Raw genomic sequence first — 16,273 nt, 5'->3', positions numbered from 1 at the left:
TTGCTTCGAAGGTACATATCTCGAGAACTAATAAAGACATTGGAGTTATTCAAAAACGTGTTGCAGATAGGTAGAACACGTAATAGGCATTAGGAGCCGTTCATATATTACGTTACGCAGTTCTTGATCAATTTTACCCCCTCCCTTTCCGTTATCACAGTTCCTAATGCAAGACTGAACCCCCTCCCCTTTTGTTACGTATCACTTTTTGATTTTTGTTTTTTCACCTATTTTGTTAATTTTGGGGGTTATCACAATAAAAATAATGGCAGAACCTTTCATTACAAAATGCTTGTATTTTGAATATATTTGTAGTGTTTTTTCGCCAAGAAATCAAAGTATTAAAAAATGATAGTATTGTAATATTTTAACCCCATAAGATTGTTTAATTAGCCAGTCTGCATTCTTCGAAATTCCATACTGTCGTTTTCTCAAGGAGTTCGCACCCAACCTCTTAGGTCACCGATGATTGGCAAGGAGGGTTTGCTGCAGGAAGATGCATGTGAAACAGGATTTAGAGAATTGACATTGGCCTCTTTTTTTCTGGAATCCAGGATGCTTCCTGTATTTGAGGTTTCCCAGTGTCGACGATACAAAGAAGTTCTCTTCCCAGTAGATTAGAGATTCGACGTGGCTGCACACGTGAAGGAGCAGAAACATCTCATTTGTGAAGAAGTTTTCGGCCATTTTCTTTGGACTTCAGTTTACCTCTTTTCAAATTATTCTTGTCCTAAATTAGTGCCAGAATGCGAATAAACTCGATTTCTTATGGAAACTTCAAATCTAAAGGTAAAAAATTCAGCATGAGATTGAATATCCGATGAATTCGGTTTTTAATATCTTATTTTGCTTGGATCGTTCTATCGCGGAAAATATTTCACGAAAACGAGTTTCTTCTGTTTCACATGCGAAACTCCTTGGAAGAATAGAGTGGGTAATTATTTAAATCAAAAGTTTAAAATTTATTCTTAGAAATAGCGATACGAGTGGGAACGTGAGAGCATTTTCAAGCGGTAGTTACGATCGCTAACAACTAACTCCAGAAAAGTGTGTACTGCAAATTCATTGCGGTTATAGCCACAAAACATAGCTTTATTGTATTTTAATATACACAGGGTTCATCACTAGTCATTCTGGTGTTTAGTAGCGTCTTCAAATTCTTTCTGCATGGTTCAATTTATACGGGCTGTATGTTCTCAATTTTCCAAAACAATATCAATATTTATTTATAAAAATGAAAAGAACTGAATAAAGTTATTTGTTTAAAAGATTGCATATAAACTTGGGAATAAAGATAGAGATTACAAAAAAACACATTACGTAACGAAGACATTAACTCACTTCTCCCTCCTGTCATAATTTTTAACGCAAGGCAGAACCCCCTCTCTCCCTTTGCCGCGTTATGTTATAAGTGGAAGACCCCTTAGATACGTATCACATTCATAACATTAACAGATCCCACTAGCCCGGACAAAATCCCAGAATTCATATTTAAATTTCTATATGCTAATTAGGGTGTCCCTTACTTATTTTAGGTAATTTCGTGTTGCGATACGTACCCTCCCCCAAATGTATTCTATGTGACCATAAACACGCATTAATGAAATGGCAGCTCTCTACGAGAATGTTAACTCGTGTCGACTTGACGACAAAATCATTAAATGTCATTTCCACTTTACAATTTAATTTAGAATTTCCGACCGTGGTAATGGAGAAACTAAAACAGACAGAGAAACGAAACTTTACACGAACAACTAGAGAAAGCGCGACATCTGTTCGTGTCTTGACAAGCAGCACCGGATAAACAGTGTTGCCAACCCAAGACAAAGTTTTGTTTTTGTAATTGGAATGGCCTAAATTGAATATCATCATTGAAAGCAGCAATGAAAATAAAGACAAAAGAGATTGTAAAGGAAGACCAGTATTGCAAACGTTTGGAGAAATAACGTGTAGTATGTGTTGGTGCACACAGGGAGTAAGGTACTAACGTTTTGTACACCTTAAATCAGATATTGAAAGAATTGTTTGCGTTGACATTAAGTCTAGAAGCATCCGCTGAACAGCGTTGCCATCAACAGAAGAGAAAAATTGAGTTTGGAAGATATACAATAACTCGAAAAAGCTCACAAGTGCTGTATGCTTTAAAACCTATAATGTAGAGCATGAGGAGTAGAACCGTAGTTAAGCGAGATCGATAACTGACCGAGATATACGATATCTTGTAAAAGCTGACAAGTAAGGTTTGTGAAAGGTAGCAACGCTGCACAGCGGGTTGGAATCCCAACAACTTGGTAAAAATATGAAAACAGCGTTCAATTTGCATGGGTTTATGTACTCGTGGGCTTTTGAGAACGCTGATAACCATGATGTAATCAAGAGTAAAAAAGCCGCTGCTGTGCAGCGTTGCCATCTTTTGCAAACCTTAGATCTCTGCTTTAACAAGATACCGAATATATCTGTCAGTACGTGAGTTATCAATCTCATATAACCACGGCTACTCCACATGCTCTTCTGCCTTGCATTATAGGTTTTAAACCATACAGCACTAGTGAGCTTTTCCGAGTTATTGTATCTCTTCCAAAGTCCATTTCTACCTTCTGTTGATGGCAACACTGTTCAGCGGATGCTTCTAGACTTAATGACCACGCAAACAATTCTTGTCAATATCTGATTTAATGTGTACAAAACGTTAGCACCTCACTCCCTGTGTGCACAAACACATACTACACGTTATTTCTCCAAAAGTTTGCACCACTGATCTTCCTTCACAATCTCTTTTGTCTTTATTTTCATTGCTGCTTCCAATGATGATATTCAATTTAAGTCATTCCATTTACAAAAACATAACTTTGTCTTGGGTTGGCAACACTGTTTATCAGGTGCTATGCAAAGTCTCGTTTCTCTGTCTATATATAATCAAGAATATATATATATATATATATATATATATATATATATATATATATATATATATATATATGTATGTATTTCTTGATAATCTTGGTGCTCTGAGGGGTCCATTTGAATCTCACTACTTGTAGGCTATTTTCTAATGCTAATCCTTCTTGAATCAACACTTACCTTGAAATGTATAAATGATCTCTCTATTATTTTTTATCTGTGGTTTCTTGTTTTTCAGGCTTGGCAGATCTAGAACTGTTGGAGGCTTCTTTGACAGGCATGGACTCATCCACACCGTTCTTCTCTTCATACTGAAACAGAATTGGTATTCCATATTTATTCATTGCCAAATTATAAAACAAACATTTTCTTATACGGAAAACCTAGACAAAACATGCAAGATTCATATTTACAAGAAAACATTGGACTTGTACGGCAGATGAGGTTAGATTTACATCAAACTTGCACATCCCAAGTGTGACGTAATGTCACGTGATACACGGTGTATTATCACGGGGGGCATAGGTGGAATAAAACAAGCTCAGCGGGGCTTCTAACCCCCTTCGATCGCTGACGCTCGTTCAGCTATGTTTCATATCGTAAGTAAATTACTTTTTTATCAATAAAGTTTTGTGCAAAGTGGACTAATTATCACGTGACATTATGTCACGACCGGATGGTGCAGCTACAATGTAAATTTAACTACACCCTTGTATTGTTATTTAACAGATGAGTGAGCTGAATAGATATGTTGTAGTGTCGTCAAAGAGTTTACCTTCTTATTCTGTTCAAATAGTCTCGGTATGAACAACGTGTTTCTTCACATTAAGTTGAATTTAAGTAATGCAAAAATCATATTAACTTACGCACAACTTTTATGATTTGTTTCCAACAAGAACTTGGCTTTAGGATGCTCAATACAAAACTGGAAAGTACGCGATTGCTACCATCATTTGGCTATAAAATGAATATGAACGAAACAAATTTATTAAGAAAGGGCTGTACAACATCGATATATACAAAACATGAAATATTTCAGCTTAACGTTGCACGATTATGTCCATTACGCTAAGGGAGACGGGTGATTAAGGGAAGGGATTGATGATGGAAAAATCCTCATCGAATGAAATGTGGAAGGAAACGGGAGTACCCCGAGAAAACCGACGAACACGATGTTGTGCACCACAAACTTATTTTGCCGGGGATCGAACTCCATGCACCAATGGTGAGCGCTCTAGTTCTAGACTAGATATATTCACAAAGACAGAATTGTAAAAAGATACATACGACATAAAGATTGACCTTACAACCGTCGCTTTTTTTCCCCATAAAATTTTAATACAGTATGACATCGATAACTCGAAGCTGAAAGGAATAGATAAAGATTTGAAGTATCGAGTTTCTCGAGTATTCAAGTTCGAGTTATCGAAGTGGAAACAACAAAAATTCGAGATACCAAGGTTCCGTGCTCCTCATGGAAAGTAAGTATATAACCTCTATATTAACTCTCTCTCTCTCTATGGCCTATGGAACCCGGAGGTTCAATGCCGCGTTCACAAAAGCTCTCCCCTGACTTCTATCCTTAGCTAATTAGATCCAGTTTTCCTCCCATCTGCGCCTATGTCTTCCTAATGGTCGTTTTCCGATTGGTCTTCCAGTCAAGACTTTGAAAGCGTCTCTACTTTCTTCCATTCTAGCTACATGACCCGCCCACCTAAGCCTCCTAGACTTCACTACCCTAACAATGTTGGGTAAACCATATAAATTATGTAGTTCCTCGTTATGAAGTTTCCGCCATTCCCCATTCCCGTTCCTCTTGGGTCCGAATATTCTTTTCAGGATCTTGTTCTCAAATATTTTCAGTCTATGTTCTTCCCTCAGAGTAAGTGACCATGTTTCGCAGCCATACAGAACAACAGACATGATTATCGTTTTATATATTTTAAGCTTCAAACGCTTCGACAGAATTCGCGACGACAAGAGTTTTGCCGCCTTTCTTACCTCTATAATGCAAAGTTTTATTCATTCAGCTCGAAGTTGTGAAAGTTCTTTAAATTAAATAAGATGAAGACTAAAAATAAAGTATTAGACATGAATAAAACACAATTACCGTACACATTAACAACAATGACAATACGAAGAAGCATAGAGCTATAGTTTCGAGTTATCGAGGTCACATCGAGAGAAATTAGACATACAGAGGTAAACTGCGACTCGTAGAGGTTCGCAGATACGAAAATTCGGGCTATGGAGGTTTATAAATATGATTATGAAACCCTTAAAATTCGACTTATCGAAGTTGTACTTTTTAAACATTTGACTTAAAGAGATTATTTTAATATCGAATGTTATGGAGAGTTTAAGGGAATGTGAAAGCATTCGAGTTATTGACGTCCAACTGTATTTTGTTATAGTCTTAAACAATCTTTACAAAAATATAGGCCTACTATAAATTTTGTTAGAATTGAAAGTTACGGAAGATGAAAAGGTACACTAAAGGAAAAAAATGCAAAACAATAAAGAAATGGTAAAAATTGAATTACATATTTCAAAGGAAAGGAACAAGTGTAAGCAATAACTAACTAACTAACTCTATGGCCTATGGAACCCGGAGGTTCAGTACCGCGTTCACAAAAGCTCTCCACTGACTTCTATCCTTAGCTAATTGCATCCAGTTTCTACATTGTATTCCTATCTCTGCGAGATCCATCTTAAAATTATCCTCCCATCTGCGCCTAGGTCTTCCTAATGGTCGTTTTCCTATGGATCTACCAGTTAAGACTTTGAAAGCGTTTCTACTTTCTTCCATTCTAGCTACATGACCTGCCCACCTAAGCCTCCTGGACTTGACGACCCTAACAATGTTGGGTAAACCGTATAAACTATGTAGTTCCTCGTTATGAAGCTTCCGCCATTCCCCATTCTCGTTCCTCTTGGGTCCGAATATTCTTCTCAGAATCCTGTTCTCAAATACTTTCAGTCTATGTTCTTCCCTCAGAGTAAGCAACCATGTTTCGCAACCATACAAAACAACAGGCATGATTATCGAGTGTAAGCAATATACAACATGAAATATATTGACTTTCTTAGACGATAAAAGAAAAATGAGAAGTAAAGTTAAATTTTGATAAATGCAGTGCAGGAGTTATCCTTGACAGAAAGCTGACGTTTGGACAGCACATCATTGAAGCGACAGCAGTTGCCAACAGAAGATTCAAGGCACTCCTTCCGATTCTTGTCAGCCCGCAACTATCACATGAAGCACGCAGAAATGTGTATGTAATGTGCGTTCGTTCCCTACTGCTGTATGCGCACCCGGCGTGGAAGATGAAAAGGTACGCCGCCTACGGCGCCTCCAGACAGTGCGAAACATAGCAGCAAGGGCGATCACAGGCCACTTCCTGGACACACCTATCGCGCAGATACACGAAAACTTGGACCTGTCTTTCCTCAGCGAAGTAAGGCAACCCCTCTCGACCAGATTCTGGACCAATGCCCGATCTCAGACGAACCAGCAGTCGCCCAGATTGGAGCCAGACCACCACCGCCAAGAAGAACGTATCCAATGCCAGGCTCGCAATAGGCTAGACAGAAGAAAGCACAAAGGACTCGCGACAGTTGCAGTCCTTCAGAAGAGATACGTCAGCAATCAGCACTCACGTCGACACAACACATAGAAGGCAGGAGCCTAGGCTCGTAACTTCTCGCAGGAAAAACGTCAAGAACACTCAATGCAGTCCAGGAGAGCAAAACTGATGTGTCACATTTACACTGCAATGAGCTTAAATCTATCATCTGGAAACAGAGGGTATAATGTCTGGTATGCAAAGCAGAGATGAAATGGGTCAGTGAGTCAGTGGATCGTGGGTCAATAACAAGTGACCCATTGCGATCCACCACCCACCGTGACCCACTGCAACCCACCAACCTACTCTGACATACCAACCCACTCTGCTCACTGCATTGTAGACAGCATCTTCTGGACACTAGTGAATTTGTCTATGTTTTACTTTCAAGGCCTCTATTTCCTTTCCTTTTTTCATTTGTTTCTGTTTACTTACCTGACAAGGGATATATGCGAACCGTAATAGCCAGATATTTATGAAAATTGGTACCCTAACTGATTGTGGATCGCTAATCATCGTGGTGATAACCACTCGCTGCGGAAATGCCTCGTTTACCGCTACGTATAATACATATACCAAGCAGTGAATGGGTAAAGCTGTAACGTATTATACCCTCAAAAACGCCAGATAAAGGCAGAAAATGAAATATATATGCAGGTAAGGCGACATCTAGGGAAGCGGAACGCGTGACCAAGAACACAGCACTAGTGCTCACAAACAGTGTTGCTATCCCAATACAAATTTATAGTTTTTCAGATAGAACGTATACCATTTTATGACATTAAAAAAATACATAAAACGTGAAAGAAAATAAACAAAAGGTGGGTTATCATTGTTGCCAAATAAGGGAGATATGAAATTCTAAAGTTGAGAAATTATGGGGTCCGTATAGGGAAATCAACAATGTACAAGAAGAAGAAGACTGCAGAAGGACTAAATGTACAATAGAGAGTAAACTACAGCATGCACACCATCCATTGACTAACGGGTTTGATACAAGATTCATCCAAAAAGGGCAAATGGTAGAGTTGCCGTAGAAAGAAGAAGTTTCATGAGACATTATGCGGAAATGTGAACAAGTCTTCCTGTAGCGCAGCAACTCCAATGGCATTTGTGTGGAATCTATATCTCGAACCATTCCCGAGAGCTACAAAACGAACTGCCTTGGGGTTGCAACAGTAGATAAAATCCTGCATGTCTACCAAACCACAGAAGGCTTAGCGCTTGAAAAGAGTATAGAAAAGCTGTGGCACGAAAGGTAACAAATCTGTGACAAGAAAGTCCGTCAGAATCGATTCGCAAAGATTAATGAACTGTGATAGATGTCAGTCGAAAGTATAGGAAACGTATAGTTAGCATGTCAGACAACGATGAAGATAAAACACACTGCATTCTGGTTACCAGTAATATACAGATGCAAAATATTTTAATATCACACACCAATTCATTCAACAGAAAAGCTACAAATAGTATGGCAAAATACGTACATTTCTCACCCTAGCGGCACACTCTACATGATGTATCAAGCCCGTTAGTCACTGGATGCTGTACATGTTGTGGTTTACTCCCTACTGTACATTTGGTCGTTCTGCAGCCTTGTTCTTGTTATACATTTGTTTGTTTCATTGTACGGACACCATAATTTCTCAACTTTACAGCCTCATATCTCCCTTATTTGGCAACAGTGATAGCCCACTTTTTGCTTATTTTCTTTCATGTTTTATGCCATTTGTTTTAATGCTATAAAATGATATACATTCTATTTGAAAAGCTATAAGTTTGTGTTGGGATGGCTATACTGCTTATGTGACACTACTGCCACGTTCCTGGTTGCGTTTCCCTCTCCGGTAGGTATCAGGTTAGCTGCATACATTTATTATTGTCCGCGTTTTCCCGGCTTATTTGGGGTATAACTCGTCACAGCCTCATCCGGTCACAAGGCATTTCCGCACCGAATGACTATCACCACGATGATTAGCATCCACAGGGTACCAATTTTCATAAATATCTAGCTGTCACGGTTCGAATGCGTCCCTTGTGAGATGAGTATAATAAGTGGAAAAAAAAAACTTCAGACACTTTTGCATATTGATATTTGTAATTGTAATTACTTGGCTGGGCCACGGTGGCTCAGTGGTAGAGCGTTCACCTCTGGTGCTTGGGATCCCGGGTTTGATCCCAGCCCCCGCCAAGTGAAATTTGTGGTGGACAAACACCGTGTGCGTGGGTTTTCTCGGGGTTCTCCCGTTTCCTTCCACTTTCTTCATTCCACCATTTCATTCATTACCCATCATCACCGCCCCCTTTAGTCTAACCGGCATAAATGTGGGACGTAAAACTCAAAGATTTCATTTCATTTTTTTTACTACTTCGTTTTCGAGGCATACAGTCTGTGAGTTTTTACAGGAGCTAACTACTAAAAAAACACATTTTTGAATCACTGAAATATATAAATTATTATCAGGGCCGGCGGTAGCAGTTTTGCTGCCATGGACGGTACTATCACATGCCACCCATTTAATCCGCAAACCTTATTTTGACAGAAGACGTTCAAGTGTCACGAAAAAGTAAGATGCCCTATCAATGGCGTATAGTGAGATTGTTCACCACTGCAATGCTGATGTTTTGACGGATAGATGTTCTGAATATCACAGTTTAAATTTTTCCAATTTAATCTCGATCGAAAGTCACTCGCAACGTATGTGGATTCACATGACCCTATTCAACAACACACTGCTTCCTGATTTATACAGAACAGCAGTTCTTTCACTCTACCCGAGGAATTTTCACACTCTGTTCATAACACACTATCGTCTAATTGATTGGAAACTCTAGCCTGTTCTCTGAACTACATGTTATCATAAGCAAAACACAGGCGAGAGAAGGTAAATCAATTTAAGGTCTCTTCGCCTGCAAGAATTCTTTTAAAACGGTCATTTATCATCTATTACTGCTGGATGTTTTAATTGTTCAGTCATACCTGCATTGCGAGACAGTCACATGTGTTTTGAGAAGGAGCTCGTAAAGTTGGTGAGGGTCATGACATCATCTGTTTGGCTTTCAAGAGTACAATGCAAAAGGTATATTTTGTTTTCTTGCAAATCCTGTCTAAAAGGTTTTGTGGAATGCAAGAACACATATATCTATGTCGTCGACATGACTATCGGACAGAGTACACGTATATTATGGCTTCTTTCCTCTTTCTTCTTTTCCCTCCTCCCTCTATAATTCCTTATCATCCATTTCCCACAGTAGTCTAGGGAAAGAAAGGATTGCAGGTATATGGTACGGACATGCGAATGGTACCTTTTGGAAAATTGCTTTATTTTGGAGAGAACGAGGTACGAACCAAAATCCTAGAATAAATAGCAATGATACAGTAGCTGCTTGACTCAAAGTCTGAAATTTAATTTAAAAATCCTAAAATCGCAAAAGGAATAATCAAACTGAATACGGAACCACAAAAGTTGTTTCTATTGTTTTCGTATCGAATGAAATCATGTCAACATGCGTATTTTATCCTTAAAAATGTTACCTTCTTGATACAGATAGACTTTAAAAATGTAGTTTTCTTAACTCGTATATTAGAAATATTGTAGATTCATTAATAACAACTTACCGGATCGTATCCAAATATATTTACTTCAAAATGAATGTCATGGTAGTTGTTCGACCTCCCAGCGACATACACATAATGAGGTTTTACTTCTACATTCTCATAGAAGGCTCCATTTCCGTTCCCTACACGATCGAACACTTGAACAGAAGTCACCACGTAGCTTGATCTTCCTCCTCCCGGCGGGAATTCCACGATGCATCGCTCAGGAATGGTATCCCAATTCGGTTTGCAGGAGTAGCTCGCTATTTTCACGTGTTTCTCACTTTCAACTCCAAAAATCAAATCATTGAAACCAGATCTTCGCTAGAAAAGAAAGCGAAAAATTGTACACTGGAAATGAAATAGCAGTAGTTCGTAAATATCTCTACACATTTACTGAAATCTCAAGGAGCATTGTTTAGAAATATAAACTATTACATATCCTAGAATTCTAGATTTAAAGAAATATGTAATCTCTTTATTGTGATTTTTTATGGTAAAGACGCAACACGGGTTGTTTCCCTTCCCTCATCTTTTTATTACAAATGTTATACACAAGCTCTTTGTACATTATGCTATAAATAAGTAGTTTTTTCTAAGTATTAGTCCTTTCTTTATTAGGTTGGATCTCCTGCCTATAGCAGCGTGGGAGTGGATGGGTATCTCCTGCTCAATCCAGAGAGAAGACGAAAGGAACCTTCTGCCCGTATCAGCGCGGAGGTAGATAATATCACCTGCCCAGAGCAGCGCGGAGATAAAATAGAAACCTCTTGCCTAGAGCTTATCAGAGGTCAGGTTAGGGAGTCTCTCCTGCCCAGAGCAGTGCGAAGAGAAGGGTAGGAATGATGTCTTCTGCCCCTCGACATACTTTTTAATTGCCGATTTTGGAGGCGAAGTCTATGAAGGGAATGTAGGTGTTCTTCGTAGTTCTCCGTGTCCTTCTTCGTACTTTTTCGTAGGTAGTTTCTGTCAGCTGATTGATGATCCTCGAGTAGAAGAACATGATGTTATTTACAAATAGGAAGGGATATTTCACCCTAGGTGGAGAAAATATAATCTGAAAAACTATTTTTAGATGAAGAACTTCCAAACACAAAAAACACTGGCAATACTAGGTGTAAGGCAATGAAAACATCGAATGTAATGCACTTGTAACACTGATTATAAAATACTAATAGCATTGATAGTGCGTTCACCATTCAGGCGTTGGATGGCAAAGTGACCTAACTCAGTTTTGAGATATTGTGAGATGTTGAGACTTTTATTAGAATCGATACAGAAAAAGCGGAAAAAAGTTGGTTCTTTGTGCTGCCATCTTTTGGCCGTGGTCTTTTAACTCTGAGATACGCAACCTTGTCATGCAACAGGTTGTGGTTTCAAGTTCACGGAAATAGCTTAATCTCATTATTTAACCCTTCAGTGGGCAGTGTTGCTCTCAAGCAACATCCATTCTGTTGCGTTATCCGCACGAATTATAACTTCAATAATTATTTAGTTGGCATTATTTCTTTTATACATCTATATATATAAAAGAGAACGTACAAATCCTTTGTTAGCTCATCACGCTAATACGGCTGAACCAATTTCTTTCATTTTTGGGGGGTTATTAAGATTTGGACCCTAGATGGTTTTTATCATATCACTTTAATTTTCAATTACCAGTGTCTTGAGATAATTGACCATTCAAGTGTCCATAACGTACAAATCCTTTGTTAGCTCATCATAGCTAAATCTAACCGTATTTATATGCAACCCACATGACCGTGTCACTCGGCGGGTTAACATAAATGACAGGCGATATAATGTTAACATTTACTCCAATCTTCTATGGTTTTTATCATATCACTTGAAAGCGAAAAAGTAAAAATTATCTAAGTAACAAAGTTTATTGCGTTCCGGGGTGACCCCAGCGAAGCGGGGTGAACGCTGCTAGTTATTCATATAGATGGTTTGCGGGTCGCTTCTTTAGATACTTCTAATCTTCGTCAACAGGGGACAGTCAAATTTAGTATTGTAGAAACTTTATCACCTACCTTCCACGAAAGTTCTTTTTTATTTATTTTTTTATTTGTAGTTTCTTGCTCTGTAGGGAAAATATTTCAACGAAACTGTTGGTAAATACTGAGAGTATTCTTATGATATTTGACCATAATACGCAATGCTGCTCAGTAGCTGCACATAAGACCGATTTTATGGCAATGTTGCTTTCAAATAAACACCCTGTATTTTGTAATCATAGTACAAAAATAGTTTAAACATTACGAAATTATGATGAGGAAGACATGGTTTAACCACAAAAGCAAACTAAATATTTTAATGATAACGCTGTCAATGCTTACCCATTAAAGGGTTAAAAAGATGAGTTACGCCACTTTGCCTTAAAACACCTCACATAATGTATGGTAGATACAGAACACGGATTATTTCTTTTCCCTCATCTTTTTGTTACAAAACTTCTATTCAAGTTCTTTGCACATTTTGCTACGAATACGAAGTCTCCCCAAAGTATCCTTTCTCTATGGGGTTGAACCTCCTGCCCGTTTCAGCTCAGAGATCTTTCGGGTTGACGGTTAGAAATCTCCTGCCTGTAGCAGCGCGGAGGTGGGATGGTGTCTCCTACCCAGTGCAGCGTGGAGACGAACGAAACCTCCTGCCCGTAGCAGCGCGGACGTGCCCACAGCAGTGTGAAAAAAGGTAGGAATGATTAGCTGGAACAGATATGTTCTTGATGTCGACGTCCTTTTATATACCGTTGTGTGGAGAGAAAGTATATGTAAGGGAAGTCTATGGAGGAGTTGTAGGAGTTCTTCGTTGTTCTTCGTGTCCTTTTTCGCAGATGAATTCTGTCGGCTGATTGTTGATTCTTTTGGAGAAACACAAGCTATTGTTCACAAATATGATGAGAGATGCATTATTCATTTCGAATGACCATAACTTTAGGGAAAAGAAAAATAACTTTCGTATTCCATCGAAAGCAGAATTTTGTAGAGGATTCTTAAACTAGTGTCTACAGAAGAATTTAGAGTTTTAGAAAAAAAATCTGTTGTTTTTAGCTAGCACGTGTCTCACTAATGGAAGGCGAATGGTAGCTTTGTTCAGAAGGTTTAACTTCCATGAACATTTCATATTTCTTAAAAACGAAATACTTTGATTATTCTGTAGACTAATCAAAAGGATTGCTGTTTTGAAACTATTTTACACTAATTCCTTATGAAAAGTTTTCTAACTGCATTGGTTATCATCCTATGAACCGTTTCGAAAACAGCCGAAACTAGCACTGCAGCAGCAGGAAGTCCTCCTGTGTGTTTGGTGGACTGCTCGCGGCATCGTTCATCGGGAACTGCTACCAGGTGGTCAGAGCATCAACGCAACTGTGTATTGTCAGCAGTTTAGCCGTGTTCAAGAAAAACTCAAAATTCTGGAGCCAGCACTTCTGAATCGCAAATGGGCCCTCCTGTTACAGGACAACGCTAAGCCCCACGTGGCTAGGATGACCCGAGACACCATTCTATGCCTTGGACGGGAAAGACTGTTGCATGTACTATACTCTCCAGACATTACGTCGTCTGATTATCACTTGTTCCATTTCTTGGAAAATCACCTTAGAGGACGCCAGTTCATATCCCTAGTAGAGGTACAAAATGCACTTGATATCTTTTTCGCTTCACGGCCCATCAAGTTCTACCGCAATGGAATCGATGGTCTTCCAGGACGTCGATGCTGACGGGGACTATTTTTGATCTTCCAGGTACGTCTTAGGTGACATATCGATGTTCGAAGGTGGTGAGTGAAAAAGCGACAGAACTTTCTTGGTTATCTTATATTAAATTGATTCTAAATATTTGAAAATATATACTTTGTCGAAAGTATTTCTACTTCTTGTATTTCTGTGACAAAATGATATAAAGAAATAAAGTGAAATTGTAGTAATGAATTTTCTCTTAAGATGTGTTTCCTTTACCAACTTAATTCTGCTCTCAAAATGACCATCTTCATTTTAACCCTCCAGAAGTCGCAGCGCGGTCTTTTCGACCGCACCAATAAATATTCTTTGATTTTGTTTAGTGACTTTGAGCAAACTTCCCCTCACCCCCCTCTAATCCTTCCCAAGACTGTATTGTTGCAACACACCACCGCTTTTGGCAAGTATACAATTCATTTAAAAATATGTAATTCATTCCTTAACGTCAAATTTTACAGATCGGTCGTTTCGACCGCGTGCGAGTTCTCGCGTGACGGTCTGTGCGCGAAGCTACTTCTTTTTCAAACGCAAATACAGATAATATTGAACATATGTACTTTAATAGCACTTTCCTCAATTCGAATGTAATACATTCTTCTTTTTTAAATTTAAAGGTTCAAAATGTTTCCCGAACAAACTCGACTTTTCATTTGTCAGTGTTCTGGAACGCCAACCACAATGAAAATTGTTGAAAGTGGATGTTAGTTTACGGTGTCTCTCAAATATTCGTCCATCAATTGCATAACGTAAGAAAAGCCTCACATGAAATTTGTCTAAAACATGTATGTAAACTTAAGACAACGGAAAAGCATTCTGTAAATTATACTCTAACAGTCTCACTTTAACAATAAATTGAAGAAAGAAGCATCCTTCCTGATAACTAGTTACTATGCTAGTCAATGAAAAGTACGCGTAATATTTATATTATGTAGTTACTATGTTAATCAATGAAAAGTATTAATATCCCTGTTAAGTAGCCACTACTCTAATCAAAAATAATAAGTAAATTATTATCAAGCAACTTATGATCTACTCACTATTGTTTTGTATGTGAATATCTGTAAAAGGTACACAAGCATCGTATAGTACAATCAAATTAATAAGGACATTTTTTGAGGAAAGTAGTGCCAAAAAAATAAAAATTAGGGATAATCCAAAAAAAAAAAAAATGGATAGAAAGATTGCGATCTTGGCCAAGAATTTTAGGACTGATCCAAAAAGATGCATCAAAAGATTGAGATCTTGGGCAATAATTAGTTTGTGGATCAGTGGACACAACATTTTTGAACGGCCCCTAAATCAAGTTTACGTTTTTTTTTTTTTTTTAAATACGGAATAAGCACATCATACTGAGTTTAGTGATAGTTTGGGTTTGGTTACACTACAGTAGTTCTCCGAATATAAAGCCTACAAGAAAAATTTTGATTGAAATATGTTGGATCTTTCGATGCAAAAACATTAGAAGGAAGCGACTGGAATTAAACTTACATAGATACATTACTAGTAGTTCTTTGTGCACAACAATTAGTACGTTAGATAAATGTTCTTCCTTTAGTTTGTGGGAATAAAACTAATTTTGTCGATATGATCTCCTTTAAAGTGTTGTCACTAAATGTCTCTTGTTGCATGCAATAACTATTTTTGCTTGTAGTGGGTTAAGTATAGCTGCCTTATAGTTTTAATAATATCTGCTTCAAGGCGTTACTGTACTTTGAATAAGGGGCCGCGGTGGCTCAGTGGCAGAGCGTTCACCTCTGGTGCTTGGGGTCTTGGGTTCAAACCCTGTTTTTCTCGGGGTTCTCCCGTTTCCTCCCACTTTCTTCATTCCATCATTTCATTCATCTCTCATCATCACCGTCCCCTTTAGTCTAAGCGGCATAACCGTGGGACGTAAAACTCAAAAATTTCATTTCATTTTCATTTTGTACTTTGAATATAATAATTGTCATGTACTTACCCCTTCACTTGTATTTGGAAAACGTAAGACGAAAAATAGTATTGTAATTCTTAGTATCATTTCCACTGCAATCTACTTGATCGTAGTTCACGTAGCAGGCTCATTAAACCATTAGCTGTAAAAACGAATAGGATTAGTATTGAGGAAATAATGAAATGAGATCTTCCAGCTTAACATCCTATGATTATGTCTGTTAGACTAAGCGAAACGGGTGATTAAGGCAAGTAAATGATGATGGAACAACTGGTGGAATGAGAAACTGGGAGGAAACGAGAGTACCCAGAGAAAACTCCCAGGATGTTGTTTACTATAAATTTACTTAGCTGGGGATCGAACGAGGGAACTCACGTACCAGAGGTAAGCGTTTTATCATTGAGCCACCGTGCCCTCTCAGTGTTGAAGAAAAATGTAAATTTACAATGCTATATGAAGCATTTTATTCTGAGACT

General features: G+C 38.2%; 1 protein-coding gene across 1 annotated transcript in view; it reads right to left on the bottom strand.

The window, feature by feature from the left end:
- Positions 1-15,942, bottom strand: part of LOC145692040 (uncharacterized) — a 28,127-nt gene extending 12,185 nt beyond the window's left edge. The window contains exons 1-3 of the mRNA XM_081767333.1: positions 15,825-15,942; positions 10,147-10,449; positions 3,082-3,212 (exon numbers count right to left, since the gene is read on the bottom strand). Of these exons, the coding sequence (XP_081623459.1) occupies positions 3,108-3,212; positions 10,147-10,449; positions 15,825-15,884 (468 nt within the window). The 5' untranslated portion in view covers positions 15,885-15,942 and the 3' untranslated portion in view covers positions 3,082-3,107. The remainder of the gene's footprint in view (positions 1-3,081; positions 3,213-10,146; positions 10,450-15,824) is intronic.
- Positions 15,943-16,273: the final 331 nt, after the last annotated feature.

Source organism: Thermobia domestica, chromosome 8 (genome assembly GCF_964235325.1).
Source record: "Thermobia domestica chromosome 8, izTheDome1.hap1.1, whole genome shotgun sequence".
NCBI classification, from domain to species: Eukaryota; Metazoa; Arthropoda; class Insecta; order Zygentoma; family Lepismatidae; genus Thermobia; species Thermobia domestica.
Note: the sequence above shows the minus strand (reverse complement) of the source record. Positions and strands in the feature narration are given on the sequence as shown.